General features: G+C 27.2%; 3 protein-coding genes across 5 annotated transcripts; all 3 read left to right on the forward strand.

The window, feature by feature from the left end:
- Nucleotides 1-1,445: 1,445 nt before the first annotated feature.
- On the forward strand, nucleotides 1,446-4,549 carry LOC140673276 (odorant receptor 43a-like). Of its 2 annotated transcripts, XM_072906142.1 has the most exons (7): nucleotides 1,446-1,762; nucleotides 1,830-2,065; nucleotides 2,180-2,591; nucleotides 3,050-3,430; nucleotides 3,648-3,849; nucleotides 3,972-4,127; nucleotides 4,479-4,549. In XM_072906142.1, exons 3-7 carry the CDS (start codon nucleotides 2,230-2,232, stop codon nucleotides 4,527-4,529), a joined length of 1,152 nt encoding a protein of 383 aa, XP_072762243.1. In that variant the 5' UTR covers nucleotides 1,446-1,762; nucleotides 1,830-2,065; nucleotides 2,180-2,229; the 3' UTR covers nucleotides 4,530-4,549. The 2 variants fall into 2 exon arrangements, with proteins under 2 accessions (XP_072762243.1, XP_072762242.1); XM_072906141.1 differs by lacking the exon at nucleotides 4,479-4,549 and having other exon boundaries at nucleotides 3,972-4,236.
- A 1,206-nt stretch (nucleotides 4,550-5,755) lies between these two features.
- Nucleotides 5,756-8,743, forward strand: LOC140673278 (odorant receptor 10-like). The gene is made up of 5 exons (XM_072906145.1): nucleotides 5,756-6,576; nucleotides 6,876-7,250; nucleotides 7,610-7,811; nucleotides 8,207-8,362; nucleotides 8,521-8,743. Exons 1-5 carry the CDS (start codon nucleotides 6,215-6,217, stop codon nucleotides 8,563-8,565), a joined length of 1,140 nt encoding a protein of 379 aa, XP_072762246.1. The 5' UTR covers nucleotides 5,756-6,214; the 3' UTR covers nucleotides 8,566-8,743.
- A 2,621-nt stretch (nucleotides 8,744-11,364) lies between these two features.
- Nucleotides 11,365-13,408, forward strand: LOC140673277 (odorant receptor 46a-like). Of its 2 annotated transcripts, XM_072906143.1 has the most exons (5): nucleotides 11,365-11,752; nucleotides 12,172-12,555; nucleotides 12,734-12,935; nucleotides 13,060-13,215; nucleotides 13,305-13,408. In XM_072906143.1, exons 1-5 carry the CDS (start codon nucleotides 11,391-11,393, stop codon nucleotides 13,350-13,352), a joined length of 1,152 nt encoding a protein of 383 aa, XP_072762244.1. In that variant the 5' UTR covers nucleotides 11,365-11,390; the 3' UTR covers nucleotides 13,353-13,408. The 2 variants fall into 2 exon arrangements, with proteins under 2 accessions (XP_072762244.1, XP_072762245.1); XM_072906144.1 differs by lacking the exon at nucleotides 13,305-13,408 and having other exon boundaries at nucleotides 12,172-12,586; nucleotides 13,060-13,160.
- Nucleotides 13,409-13,856: the final 448 nt, after the last annotated feature.

Below are 13,856 nucleotides of genomic sequence, written 5' to 3' on the forward strand. Positions count from 1 at the left end.
GTTTTACTGTAAAGAACGGCATCCCTCGATTGTTGCAAAAAAGATGATTTTCCAAATTATAGTGGTATTCACATAAGCAAAAAATAATCTGCACCATCGAATTGCTAATAACCATATTGGTGGCAAAAAAAGTAAAAAATTGTAAGCAAGTAGAATTATATACAGTCTGCCTTAAATCGTGTTGGATTATACTTGAAATCTAATTATTCTGAAAATAATAAAAAAAGTTTTATTATTGATAACAGATTACGAAAAATTCTATTCTGTTTGCCAGTTGTGTGTAAAAATGTAAGCAATAATATTCCGGAAAAACATGTATAAACATTAATACTTGCTTTTTTTCATATATTTGTACTTAGAAATATCTGTTATTGCATTATAACGAAGTAATATTCGATTTTTGATTCAGAATAATATTGTACGTGATTTGTGTTCAAGTTAAATGAAATTATTTAAATTAAATAGAAGAAAATTTAATGCTAGATATACAATTTCGATAGTAAGAACAAATGTTCTAAAAAACCAAATTTTCGCACATTTACTTTTGCAATTAATTAATATTTTTAAGATGTTATCTCGCAGAGTTATTAAAATATCATTGTAGATATTTAGAAAAGTGCTACTCTTTTTTTTGTATTTAATTATAAAATACTAAAACTTTCCCTAAAGTTAATGATCACCAGTACATGGTGGCCTATAGAGTCATCATCGAATATGCCGTTCACTTATTTCAGATAAACTTTTCATAATTAACGAAAATAAATATGCAAAGCAAGTGAATATATTCTCTGTCACGATTTACAATATTATGAAAACATATAATTATACTAAACACGAGAGCTATTATTACAAACGTCGCGACTTATTGTTAAGGCTGTAATTAACGGCTATAGAATAACATTAATTCTTGAAATAGAACTAAGTCACTGAAAACCGACTGATAGTTCCCTTCTCTCTATAAAAGAATTATGATTCTTGATATTATCATCGCATTCCCCTATTTTTTTATAAAATATTAAAATTAATATTACATTTGATATTTTCGTTTAATATTTAAAAATATAGTTAGCAAATTCCATAAAGTTTTATTTCGCTTCAATTTTTATATATTAAATTGTATCTAGCAGAATTTATTCCGAATATTCATGCAGCAAAAATATAGATTCTTTTAGGAAACAAGTATGTATTGAATTCATTGATCCAATTGAGACTTCGTGAATGTCGTTAGAATCATGTAATAGACGCGTAAATGCTAGCATGTATATTTTGTTTCCTGGGAAAACGACAATATGTTGGAATTTACCGGAAATATAATTTTTTCAAATGCATCCAATACGACTATGCACCCCGTAATTATAGATCTGTTACCAGTCTTGTGACGGAAAATATCGACAGATGCCACCATATCAGTTATTAATGCATCATTAATTTTAAATCGCGTATAGACAACAACACTTGATATAAAGACACTTTACTGTAGTGCCTCACGAGCGTATTATATATTAGTCATTTTTACAGATAATATGTACAAATTGAACTTACGTAATTCGGTTTTTTTTTTATTATAAATATCAATTATGCGGTGCTTGCAATTGTGATGTTTAAATTGATGTTTAAAATTATACTGCATAAAAATATATTCAACACGTAAGTCAGTGAGACTTTTTAAAGAGATTTTTAAGAATTTATACGGAAATCGAACGGCTCTCAAATGTATCAAACAGGATTACACACCTCATAATTACATTTTCGATATTTTATGGTAAAGTATCGACACATATCACCGTATCAGTTATTAATTAATTATTAATTTTAAACTGAATTTGTAGCAACAAAACTTAATACGAAGATAGTAGTGCCTTGCAAACTTTGATCGCGTGTGCATTATTGTATATTTCTACAGATAGGTACACAAGTCGAAGTTACGAAATTTGATTTTTCTTACTATAAATATTAAACATGCAATTCAATTTTTTTATTTTCAATATTAATCACAAGGTACTTGCAACTGAGAAGTTAAAATAGATGTTTAAAATTTTACTACGCAAAAATATATATGCAAAACGTAAGTCTGTGAGACTACTTTTCAAAAGAACAGTTTAAAAAAGTTTGATAATACAATCAATTATTATGTGATCATGTATCTTGATAGGTAACTATCGTTAAAATTGTTTTTCAGCAAGTAGAGAACATTTGTCGGTTTTAAAACTGCAATAATTGTAGACAAAAATGCAGATTCTCTCTTTTAATTTTTTTTTATACACCATCAGTGGTTTGTGGCGACCAATCGAATGGTCTTCGAAATGTTCCAGGATACTATATAACATGTTCACTTACTTAATAATGTGTCTGCTGCTAATTCAAATACTAGCTCAATTACTGGATATTATTTTTATTGTCGATAACATGGACGATTTTACTACGAATTCCTATATATTTGTTTCGGTTATCGGTATATTTTTCAAAGCAGCTACTGTTGTAACACGTCGTAATGAAATTATTAATGTGATCGAAACACTACAGAAGAAACCTTGCAAAGCTTGCACTGAGGAGGAGAGCGACATCCTGATGAAGTTCGATCGTTTGATCAGGTCTGCATATTTAATTGTTGATGCAACTGTCGATAACATTATAAATTTTGTTCTCATATAACACATGTTACTATAAATAACACAAGTCACTCAATTAAATTAAATTAATTAAGACAAAACAAATAAATTGAACTAAGATTTAATTTAATAAATACATGAAATATTCTAAATTAATTTTTATTTAATTATTTAAAAAAGATGTATTAGTGTGGAACTATCGAATTTTATTATAAATTTAAATGTTATGCTCATGCATTTGTACAATTAACAGTTTATCTAAAGTGCTGTTTGCAAAAATAATGAATCATAATCATGATATTTTTCTTTATATTTACTAATTGTAAGTAGCTATTTACTAGTATCATATTAATCTTACGTAACTTCGAAATACCCACAATGCTTTTAATATATTTTCATTATATGTTGATTATTATATTTTTTCGCGAAATGATATGCAGATCATATTCCATAAATTATATGTATCTGGCAACGTTTTCTGCCGTTGGTGGTATAATAGGAGGGATCTTCAATGTTTTTAAGGGTCAATTACCCTTTAGAATTTGGGTACCATACGATTACAGCTCGCCCATTATATTATGGCTTACATCAATTCAAGAACTCATAATTTTATCTTATTGTGCGATTATAAGTATTGCAACGGAGACCACGGTATTGGGATTTTGCTTACAAATATGCGCACAAATTGAAATTTTGAAACACCGTCTGCACAATATGATGAAACTTAGAGAAAAGAAAACTTCCAGAAATTCGTTAAATGATACTTTAAATAAAACAGGCAGATTGTCGGAGCATATTTTACATCATCTCTATATAATCAGGTTAATCGTTAAGCTTTTTTATTTTTTTTTAATAAAAAAGTTATTTTATTTATGTGTCTTTATATGTTAAATGCTCTTTGGTATATATATAATGTTAGTTGTATAATATAAATATTTTAAATATGTATAATTGTATGTATTACATAAATATATAATTTTAAATATATACCTTAATATTCATTGTATAATTAGTAACATAACATGAAAATATTTATAGACTTGCCAAAATTATCAACAACGTATTCAGCCAAGTGATTTTTGTCCAATTTTTTGCCAGCATAATAATATTGTGTACACTGTTGTACTATTTCTCTTCTCATATGACAATTATAGACATCTCTACCCTGATTGTGCTCTTAATTTGTATGTTTGTCCAGATTTTTGTTTACTGTTGGGCTGGAAACGAAGTTATACTTAAGGTAGTTATGAAGGTGTATAATGAAACGGACAAAAGATAGCATTGTTATGCAAAATTATATTCTGCTAGCTTCTCGCAAAAATTGTTTGTTTTATTATTCTAATCGTGTTTTTATTTTTTTAGAGTACTGGATTAGGCGAAGCTGTGTATCAAATGGATTGGATATTGATGCCAATTAACGAACAAAAGGATTTATTGGTGATCATGAAACGTAGCACTCGACCTATCAAGCTTAGCAGTAGCTTTTTAGTGACGTTATCTCTGGAATCTTACTGCAATGTTGGTATTAATATTAACTTTAAACTTTTTTTTAATAAACACGTAACTATCGCCTTGGCAATGAGAGCCACGCGCGGATGTTAATGCGTAAATTTCTTTAGAAATTAATTCTTCCCGCGAAAATTGAATCGTGCACAGGGCGCATATTTTACTTGGTGTATTTTACCAAGAAATAAATTCTCATTTTTAAGAATTTTATAACCTAACTCGTCTTAACTCCACTAAAGAGATGTAGACGAGAAAAAATATCGGGGCGATGTCGATGAATCGGGAAATTTTTTTTTTAATATTCTAATTTATACTGTAAAGAAAATTTCTCTTAAAATTAATTAAAATTTTATTTCTTTACAGCTATTGAAAGCATCTTACTCTGTATTTAATCTGTTGCACAATCAATCTTAAAGTTTTAATTAGTCTTTCACAATATAACATGTATGTGATAACGTATAAATAAATTATCATGTAATATGAAATTTCGATATATCTTTCTTTTGAATTGTTATAACAGCTGTTGTTATTTTATAGACACGTTATTTAGAATTCACAGATTGGTAGGTATAAAGTCAATTAAAATTAAATTATAACAAAGTAAATTAAATTAAAATCAAATGATTTTTGCAAAAATATTATTCGCAAAACGTCTAATTTAAATGCAATTTAAATATTTTTTTATGCGTCATTTTTAGGAAAGGCATATGAAAGTATTTAAATTCGAAAAATATCTTAATTCAGTAATTCAGAATATTTTGTAATTTGATTTGTGAATTTTTACAATATATAGAATAATTTTTAAAATTATCAGTAAAAATAGTTGATGAGATACAATAATTATTAACTTGTTGTAAATGTTTATTAAAATTCAATGTTTCTTTTATTTATTCTCCAATCAAAATATACATTACTCTTAAAAAACTATGTGTAAAGATATTTAAAAAAAACTCAAACTACATAGAAATAAAAATGTCATCAAAAAGAAATTGTAATTACAATAATCTACACATATAAAACATTTAAAATTAGTTAAAAAATGCCTAAGCAAAATGTTTATACAAAAATATTACATGTCCGCCTAGAAATGTTATATCACTATAATTTAAAATGTTGGTGCATTATAAGAACGTGATACAAAAATTTAAAAGTTTTATTTGATTAATTCACTAAGAATATAATACTTATTATTTTGTTATAAGCCGTATTTACGATGTACGTTAGAACTAATAGTGTCTGCACTTATCATATTTTATAGGTACATGTAGCTGGTTCTACAACTTGAAGAAAATCTAATTTTACTATACTTGTTACATTTTCTTATTTTTCTTTAGACGATAAAACGAAGGAAATATTATCGTTTATATTTCTCTTAGGAGAAACATAAGTCTACAATATGTAATAATATGCTCGGACAAGGATAGAGATGCGCCGCTTGATCGATGTAAGGAAAGCAGTCGTCATTACAGTCATTACAATATTTATATTTAAATAGAAAATAATGTCCAGCGTAATACACTTTGATAGACTTTATATTAAGTTCCTACTGACAAGTAGTTAATATAACATAAGATTATGATATTAAAGAAAGTAAATTCATGTATGGTCTCTTGCAATATACATATGTGCGTCTTATTGAGTTGAAGTTTAATTGTGACGATTTCAAACGACTCATATGCGTTTAGCATCTATCATTTTTTACGCTGCTAAAGTATGAGAAGTAATATTTCGATAAAGTGTGCGATGTAAATATATCTATTTTTAAGTTATTTACATATATTTACATCATGGTTAAAGAGGAACCGATTCTGAATCAATAGTAATGTTATCTGTGTGTTAGATAAATAAATTTTTTTAGATTTAGTGCTTAAAGTGAAATGTGAGTGTCGTTCGTAAAATTTTGTCGTCATACATCATATAAAAAATTATATCCTATATATAGTTTTTGCGACTTGGGAAAATTAATAAATATATTTAAAGAAATAAGAAGAGCGCATATCAGGTTATAAGTAATTATTCTAAACATTATATATGTATAAAAGTGCTATATTTTTGTGCAATAAGCTATTTCTCCCGATAAGCTATTTTTACTTATAAATATGCAACTATTTTCTTTAAATTTTTTAATGTACACCGTCGGCGGTGTATGGCGACCTATCGAGTGGTCATCGAACATTGCTAAATTGGTGTATGGCGTGTTTACCTTTACTATACTACTCTTGTTTTATTATTTGATGCTAACACAATTCATGGATATTCTTCTTGTTGTTGACAATATCGATGATTTTGCCACTAATACTTTAATGTTCCTAACTATTGTTGCTGTCACATGTAAAGCAACTATCGTTGTAGTACGTCGAAAAGCAATTATTAAGCTGGTAGAAACATTGTTGACGCCACCATGCAAACCTCGAAATGAAGACGAAATGGCAATACAACGAAAATTTGATAAGTTTATCAGGTGAGTATGTATCATTATAAAAATGCTTTAATTATAATTATGTAAATGCTACGAAAATATATAATAAAAATAATTTCCACTATTTTTATTAAATGCAACAGTAAATATTCTGCTATAAAATTACATATTATTTTAAATTTGATATTAAGTTCCTCTAAAGAAAAAAAATTCAATATTTTCATGTCGATTGTACACATATTATATACATATATATTGTATGTTAAAAGCATAAATAAATTTTTATTTCTATATAAAAGTTTGAAAGCATAAATAATATAATTTCAATTCTTTAATCGTAGGTCTTGTTCAATTAAGTATTCGCTTTTGGCAACGGGTTCCGTAACAGGCGTCACAGTAAGATCAGTACTAAACGTCACGCAGGGTTATTTACCTTATAGGGTATGGGTACCGTACGATACCGATACATCTCCGATGTTCATGATTACATCCATTCAACAAATCGTAACTGTGATTTTTGTCACTATCGTAAATGTTGGCACAGAAACCTTAGTCTTTGGACTGTTTTTGCAAACGTGCGCCCAGTTTGAAATTTTCGAGAATCGTCTTCACAAATTAATATCTAACAAAATAGCAAAATATCTAAAACCTGCTTCATCAAATAAAGGAAAGACAATAATTTCGGAATACATACATCATCACCTCAGTATTTACAAGTTAGTTAATCATATGAGAATCAATTCTTTTACGCATTGTTAGATCCTATTATTTATATTTTGAAATTTATGTACTAATCTGTTAACTATTATATCTACAATTTCTCTGTTGGTTTTTAATAATGAGATAAGTTATAAAAGTTATAAATAATTTGTCAAATTATTTTGTTAAATTTGTAAAGGAAATAAAAAAATAATTCTTATTTATAATCATGCCTATTCTGTCTCAAGAAATACAATAAAATATGATAGAGTGTAATCTTATATTTTTTGAAGTTTGAAATTTTTAAAATATATGTAATGACAACATTGTTCACCAACACATATCACCTTAATATTTATAATATTGTGTATTACAGATATGCCAAAAAAGTAAACGTTGTATTTAATCAAGTACTCTTTGTCCAATTCTTTGGTAGCATATTGGTATTATGTACAAGTGTATATTATCTGTCTGCACATATTACGGAATCCGAAAGTGCTACTTTGATTATTTACACTATCTGTATGTTCGCACAAATCTTTGTTTATTGCTGGTCCGGAAACGAAGTTATACTTAAGGTAAATTTAGAATTCACGTATATATTTGATTGAGAGCTCAAGATATTTCGCAAGCTGGAAAAAAATAAAATTATTATAAATGTACTGTGATTTTGAATTACATTAGTTAGTTTATAAAGTACACATGTCTAACTTTGTTAACTAATTTATTTTGTAAATGAATGTATTCAAAATCACAGACATCTTTATAATTTTATTTTTCTTGAGCTTGCAAAATAATCTTCAATCTATTACAAAATTGAAAATTTTCCACATTCCTAGATATACATTATAAAGTATACAACATATAAACATTTATAAAAATTTATACGAGATATAAATGTTTATATGTAGCTGTAAAGAAAGTAACTTAATATTATTATAATTATTTTACTTCTATTGTATTTTTATGGCAGAGTGTGAGTGTAGGCGATGCGATATATCGTATGAACTGGCCCTTATTATCAGTTAGCGAAAAAAAGGAAGTGTTAATGATCATGATGCGTTGTACTCTTCCTATAAAATTTACTAGTAGCTTCTTGATAACTTTATCTCTCCAATCTTATACTGGTGTAAGTATTATTGTTTGTATATAACAAAACAATGACATAAAAATATCTGAAATATCACTAAGAATATTTGATAACATTTAAATCTATGAAAATGTGGTCGGAATTTTTGACAAGTGCATAGTTGTCGAAACTAATATCATTTCTAATTTTTCTTCTAGATCTTGAAAATATCATACTCGGCATTTAATGTATTACAAAAGTGAGACATAAATAATCGAGAGTACATATGTACAAACATGAAAATATTATTGTAGTTTTTGAAAAATTAGTAGACTGTAAATCTGTAAAAAAATTTTCCCTGTATATATCTTAACCTAAATCCCTGTTCGAATTGTAAAAATATTAGCGTCGTCATGATTTATAGTTATGATTTTGTGTGTATCGTAACAGATTAAACATATTCAAAAAATAAATAAAAACTTTACAGAATATAGATTATATATTAGTACAAAAATGCAGACACTGAATGTACATATGTTACACATGTAATAGAAAGTAACAATTTGGTTTGACGTAAGTAATAATAATACATTTACTTTTGCATTAGTTGAATAAAGTAAAATATCTGTTTCATCTGTAATATCTTTTTAAAATTAATATCCAGTCTTCCAATTTTTTTTGTCAAGTAAATGTACAAACAGTTAATTTGGATATCATTTAAATAAATAATAATTTACTTTTTTCCCTACATTTGTATTCTCGTGCGATAAAGTAAAGTTTCATGGAAAATACTACTTTCTACATTCAGTTACTGCCGACGATATGAATATTCATATGTATGAATATTTTATTCAATGGGAATATGACAATATGTCTTAATGTAAAGAACGGCATCCCTCGATTGTTGCAAGAAAGATGATTTTCAAAATTATAGTGGTATTCACATAAGCAGAAAATAACCATTGAATTGCTAATAATCATATTGTTAGCAAAAAGGGTTAAGAATTTCAAGCATGTAGAATTATATACAGTCTGCCTTAAGTCGTGCTAGATTATACTTGAAATCTATTTATTCTGGAAATAGTGAAAAAAGTTTTATTATTGATAACAGATTACGAAAAATTCTATTCTGTTTGCCAGTTGTGTGTAAAAATGTAAGCAATAATATTCCGGAAAAACATGTATAAACATTAATACTTGCTTTTTTTCATATATTTGTACTTAGAAATATCTGTTATTGCATTATATCGAAGTAATATTCGATTTTTGATTCAGAATAATATTGTACGTGATTTGTGTTCAAGTTAAATGAAATTATTTAAATTAAATAGAAGAAAATTTAATGCTAGATATACAATTTCGATAGTAAGAACAAATGTTCTAAAAAACCAAATTTTTGCACATTTACTTTTGCAATTAATTAATATTTTTAAGATGTTATCTCGCAGTGTTATTAAAATATCATTGTAGATATTTAGAAAAGTGCTACTCTTTCTTTTTGTATTTAATTATAAAAATACTAAAACTTTCTCTAAAGTTAATGATCACCAGTACATGGTGGCCTATAGAGTCATCATCGAATATGCCGTTCACTTATTTCAGATAAACTTTTCATAATTAACGAAAATAAATATGCAAAGCAAGTGAATATATTCTCTGTCACGATCTACAATATTATGAAAACATATAATTATACTAAACACGAGAGCTATCATTACAAACGTCGCGACTTATTGTTAAGGCTGTAATTAACGGCTGTAGAATAACATAAATTTTTGAAATGTAAGTAAGTCACTGAAAACCGATTGATAGTTCCCTTCTCTCTATAAAAAAATTATGATTCTTGATATCATCATCGCATTCCCCTATTTTTTATAAAATATTTCAAAATAATATTACGTTTAATATTTTTGTTTAATATTTAAAAATATAGTTACTAAATTCCATAAAAGTTTTATTTTGCTATATCAATTTTTATATATTAAATTGTGTCTAGCAGAATTCATTCCAAATATTTATATAGCAAAAATATAGATACTTTTAGGAAACAAGTATGTATTGAATTCATTGATCCAATTGAGACTTCGTGAATGTCGTTAGAATCATGTAATAGACGCGTAAATGCAAGTATGTATATTTTGTTTCCTGGGAAAACGACAATATGTTGGAATTTACCGGAAATATAATTTTCTCAAATGCATAAAAATACGACTATGCACCCCATAATTATAGATCTCTTACCAGTCTTGTGACGGAAAATATCGACAGATGCCACCATATCAGTTATTAATGCATCATTAATTTTAAGTCGCGTACAGACAACATATCTTGATATAAAGACATTTTACTGTAGTGTCTTACGAGCGTATTATGTATTAGTCAGTTTTACAGATAATATGTACAAATTGAACTTACGTAATTCGGTTTTTTTTATTATAAATATTAATCATAGGGTGCTTGCAATTGTGATGTTAAAATTTTACTGCATAAAAATATATTTAACACGTAAGTCAATGAGACTTTTTAAAGAGATTGTTAAGAATTTATACGGAAATATATAGACCCTCAAATCAATATCAGACACATTACACATCTCATAGTTACATCTTTGATATTTTACCAGCGGTAAAGTATCGACACATATCACCGTATCAGTTATTAATTAATCATTAATTATATGCTGCATTTATAGCAGCAAAACTTGATACAAAGACAGTAGTGCCTTGCAAACTTTGGTCGCGTGTGCATTATTGTATATTTCTACAGATAGGTACACAAGTCGAAGTTACGAAATTCGATTTTTCTTACTATAAATATTAATCACGTAATTCGATTTTTTAAATTATAAATATTTATCACAAGGTGCTTGCAATTGTGATGTTAAAATTGATGTTTAAAATTTTATTACACAAAAATATATGCAAAACGTAAGTTTGTGAGACTACTTTAAAAAAAATGGTATAAAATATTTGATAATACAATCAACTATTTTGTGATCATGTATCTTAATAGTTAAATATCGTAAAATTGTTTTTCAGCAAATAAAGAATATTTGTCACTTTTAAAATTGCAGTAATTGTAGACAAAAATGCAGATACTCACTCTTAATTTTTTTTTATACACCATCAGTGGTATGTGGCGACCAATCGAATGGTCTTCAAAATGTTCCAAAATACTGTATGGTGTGTTCACTTTTTTCACGATGTATCTGTTGCTACTTCTAAATCTGACTTTTTTGCTGGATATTATCCTTGTTATCGATAACGTGGATGATTTTACCACGAATTCCTTACTGCTACTTTCGGCTATCAGTGTATTATTCAAAGCAGTTGCTATTATAACACGTCGCGGTGAAATTGTCAATTTGATCGAAATACTGCGGAAAAAACCTTGCAAAGCTTACAATGAAGAAGAGAGTGATATCCAGATGAAATTCGATCGTTTGATCAGGTCAGTATATTTAAATGTTGATGCATTTATCAATGACATCAGAATTTTATTATCACATAAATTGATAGATAGAATACTGTAATCACTTAAATAAGACAAAATAAATAATATGCAAACAAAGGAGATTTAATTTAACAAATATATGAAAAATTCTGAGTTAACTTTTTAAAAATTGTTCGAAGAAGATATATTAATATATTATCAAATTATTGTAAATCAAATTGTTTTTCTCGTGCATGTATTACTAATAGTTATCTAAAGTGCTGTGTGTAATAAAAATCAAAGATGATATTTTTCTTTATAAGTAATATCGGTAATCTATGTAATTTCGAAATACACATACACATACAAAACACACATTGCTCTCGTACATTATTATTATGCGCTAATAATTATATGTTTTCTCAAAATACATGCAGATCTTATACCATAAGTTACACATCTTTGGCATCATTTTCTGCCACTGGTACCGTAATAGGAGGGGTGCTCAATATTTTAGAGGGTCAGTTACCCTATAGGATGTGGGTACCGTATGATTACACCTCGCCTTTTTTACTCTGGTTTACATCTATTCAAGAGCTCGTAGCTATAACTTTTGGTACAATTGTAAATGTTGCAACGGAGACCACGGTATTGGGATTTTGCTTACAAATATGCGCACAAATTGAGATTTTGAAACATCGTCTTCAGAAAATGGTGAAACCCAACCCAGAGAATGAGGAAATTCTCTTTTCGTTGAATAATACGTCAAATGAAACGGGCAGATTGTCAGAGCATATTTTACATCACCTGTGTATAATCAGGTTCGTCAAGCAGATGATAAAATTATTTTACGTACGTATCTTTCTGTGTTAAATATGTTAAATAATGTTTGTATAATATTAGTTATAACTTTTTAATTTTGTACCTATTAATTGTATAATTTTCTGCATAATATAAAAATATTTATATTATTTTATTTATAAATATTAAAATTTATAGACTCGCCAAAATTATCAACAATATATTCAGCCAAGTGATCTTTGTCCAATTTTTCGCCAGCATATTGGTGTTGTGCTCAAGTCTGTATCACTTATCTTCTCATATGACAATTACAGACATTGCTACCTTAATTGTCTACGCACTTTGCATGTTTGTCCAAATATTTGTTTATTGTTGGGCTGGAAACGAAGTTATACTTAAGGTAGTTGCGAGGATAAAGAGGCGGACAGAGAATAGCATTGTTATGCAAAATTGTATTTTACATGCTCTTTGTAAAAATCATTTCACTGATGACTGTTTCATTATCCGTGTTTTTATTTTTTCAGAGTACTGGATTGAGTGAAGCTGTGTACCAAATGGACTGGGTATTAATGCCGATTAGCGAACGGAAGGATTTATTGATGATTATGAAGCGTAGCACGCGACCTATCAAGTTTACCAGTAGCTTTTTGGTGACGTTGTCTCTGGAGTCTTATGGCAATGTTGGTATTAAAATTTAAAGCTTTTTTTGATATTTTGTAATGTAAAGAGAATTTCTCTTAAAATTAATTAAAATGTTATTCTTTTACAGCTTCTAAAAACGTCTTACTCTGCATTTAATCTTTTGCAACAATCTTAAGATTTTATTTACTCTTTCGCAATATAGCATGTATGCGATAACTTATAAATAAATTACTCACCACAGAATGTGAAATTTCGGTATATTTTTTTAAAGCTATTATAATTGTCATTTTTCAAACAAATTATCTAGAATTTAAATGTTTTTTTGCAAATATAATATTCGTAAAACATTTGATTTGAATGTAGTATAAATATTTTCTTAAGCGTCATATTTATGAAAGGCATATAAAAGTATTTAAAGTTATCTTAATTCAACCAATAATTTAGAATATTTTGTGAATTTTTACAATATATAGAATTATTTCTTAAATTATTAGAAAAATTACTGATGAGATATAATAATTAGTAACTTATTGTAAATGTTTATTAAAGATTCAATATTTCTTTCTTTATTCTTCAAAGTAGGTACATATTATTCCTACATTGAAATATACATTACTCCTAAAAGCTATATGCAAGAAATATTAAAGCAAAAACTCAACATACATAGAAATAAAAATTT

Source organism: Anoplolepis gracilipes, chromosome 14, assembly GCF_047496725.1.
Source record: "Anoplolepis gracilipes chromosome 14, ASM4749672v1, whole genome shotgun sequence".
NCBI classification, from domain to species: domain Eukaryota; kingdom Metazoa; phylum Arthropoda; class Insecta; order Hymenoptera; family Formicidae; genus Anoplolepis; species Anoplolepis gracilipes.

Bases quoted from the DNA above. Each gene is read 5' to 3' on its own strand.
- LOC140673277 (XM_072906143.1), top strand. From the start codon at position 11,391: ATGCAGATACTCACTCTTAATTTTTTTTTATACACCATCAGTGGTATG. The intron at 12,556-12,733 runs GTTCGTCAAGCA...TAAAATTTATAG, and splicing joins CATCACCTGTGTATAATCAG to ACTCGCCAAAATTATCAACA. The intron at 13,216-13,304 runs GTTGGTATTAAA...ATTCTTTTACAG, and splicing joins CTCTGGAGTCTTATGGCAAT to CTTCTAAAAACGTCTTACTC.
- LOC140673276 (XM_072906141.1), top strand. From the start codon at position 2,230: ATGCAGATTCTCTCTTTTAATTTTTTTTTATACACCATCAGTGGTTTG. The intron at 2,592-3,049 runs GTCTGCATATTT...AATGATATGCAG, and splicing joins AAGTTCGATCGTTTGATCAG to ATCATATTCCATAAATTATA. The intron at 3,850-3,971 runs GTAGTTATGAAG...TTATTTTTTTAG, and splicing joins GAAACGAAGTTATACTTAAG to AGTACTGGATTAGGCGAAGC.
- LOC140673278 (XM_072906145.1), top strand. From the start codon at position 6,215: ATGCAACTATTTTCTTTAAATTTTTTAATGTACACCGTCGGCGGTGTA. The intron at 7,251-7,609 runs GTTAGTTAATCA...TGTGTATTACAG, and splicing joins CATCACCTCAGTATTTACAA to ATATGCCAAAAAAGTAAACG. The intron at 8,363-8,520 runs GTAAGTATTATT...TTTTTCTTCTAG, and splicing joins CTCTCCAATCTTATACTGGT to ATCTTGAAAATATCATACTC.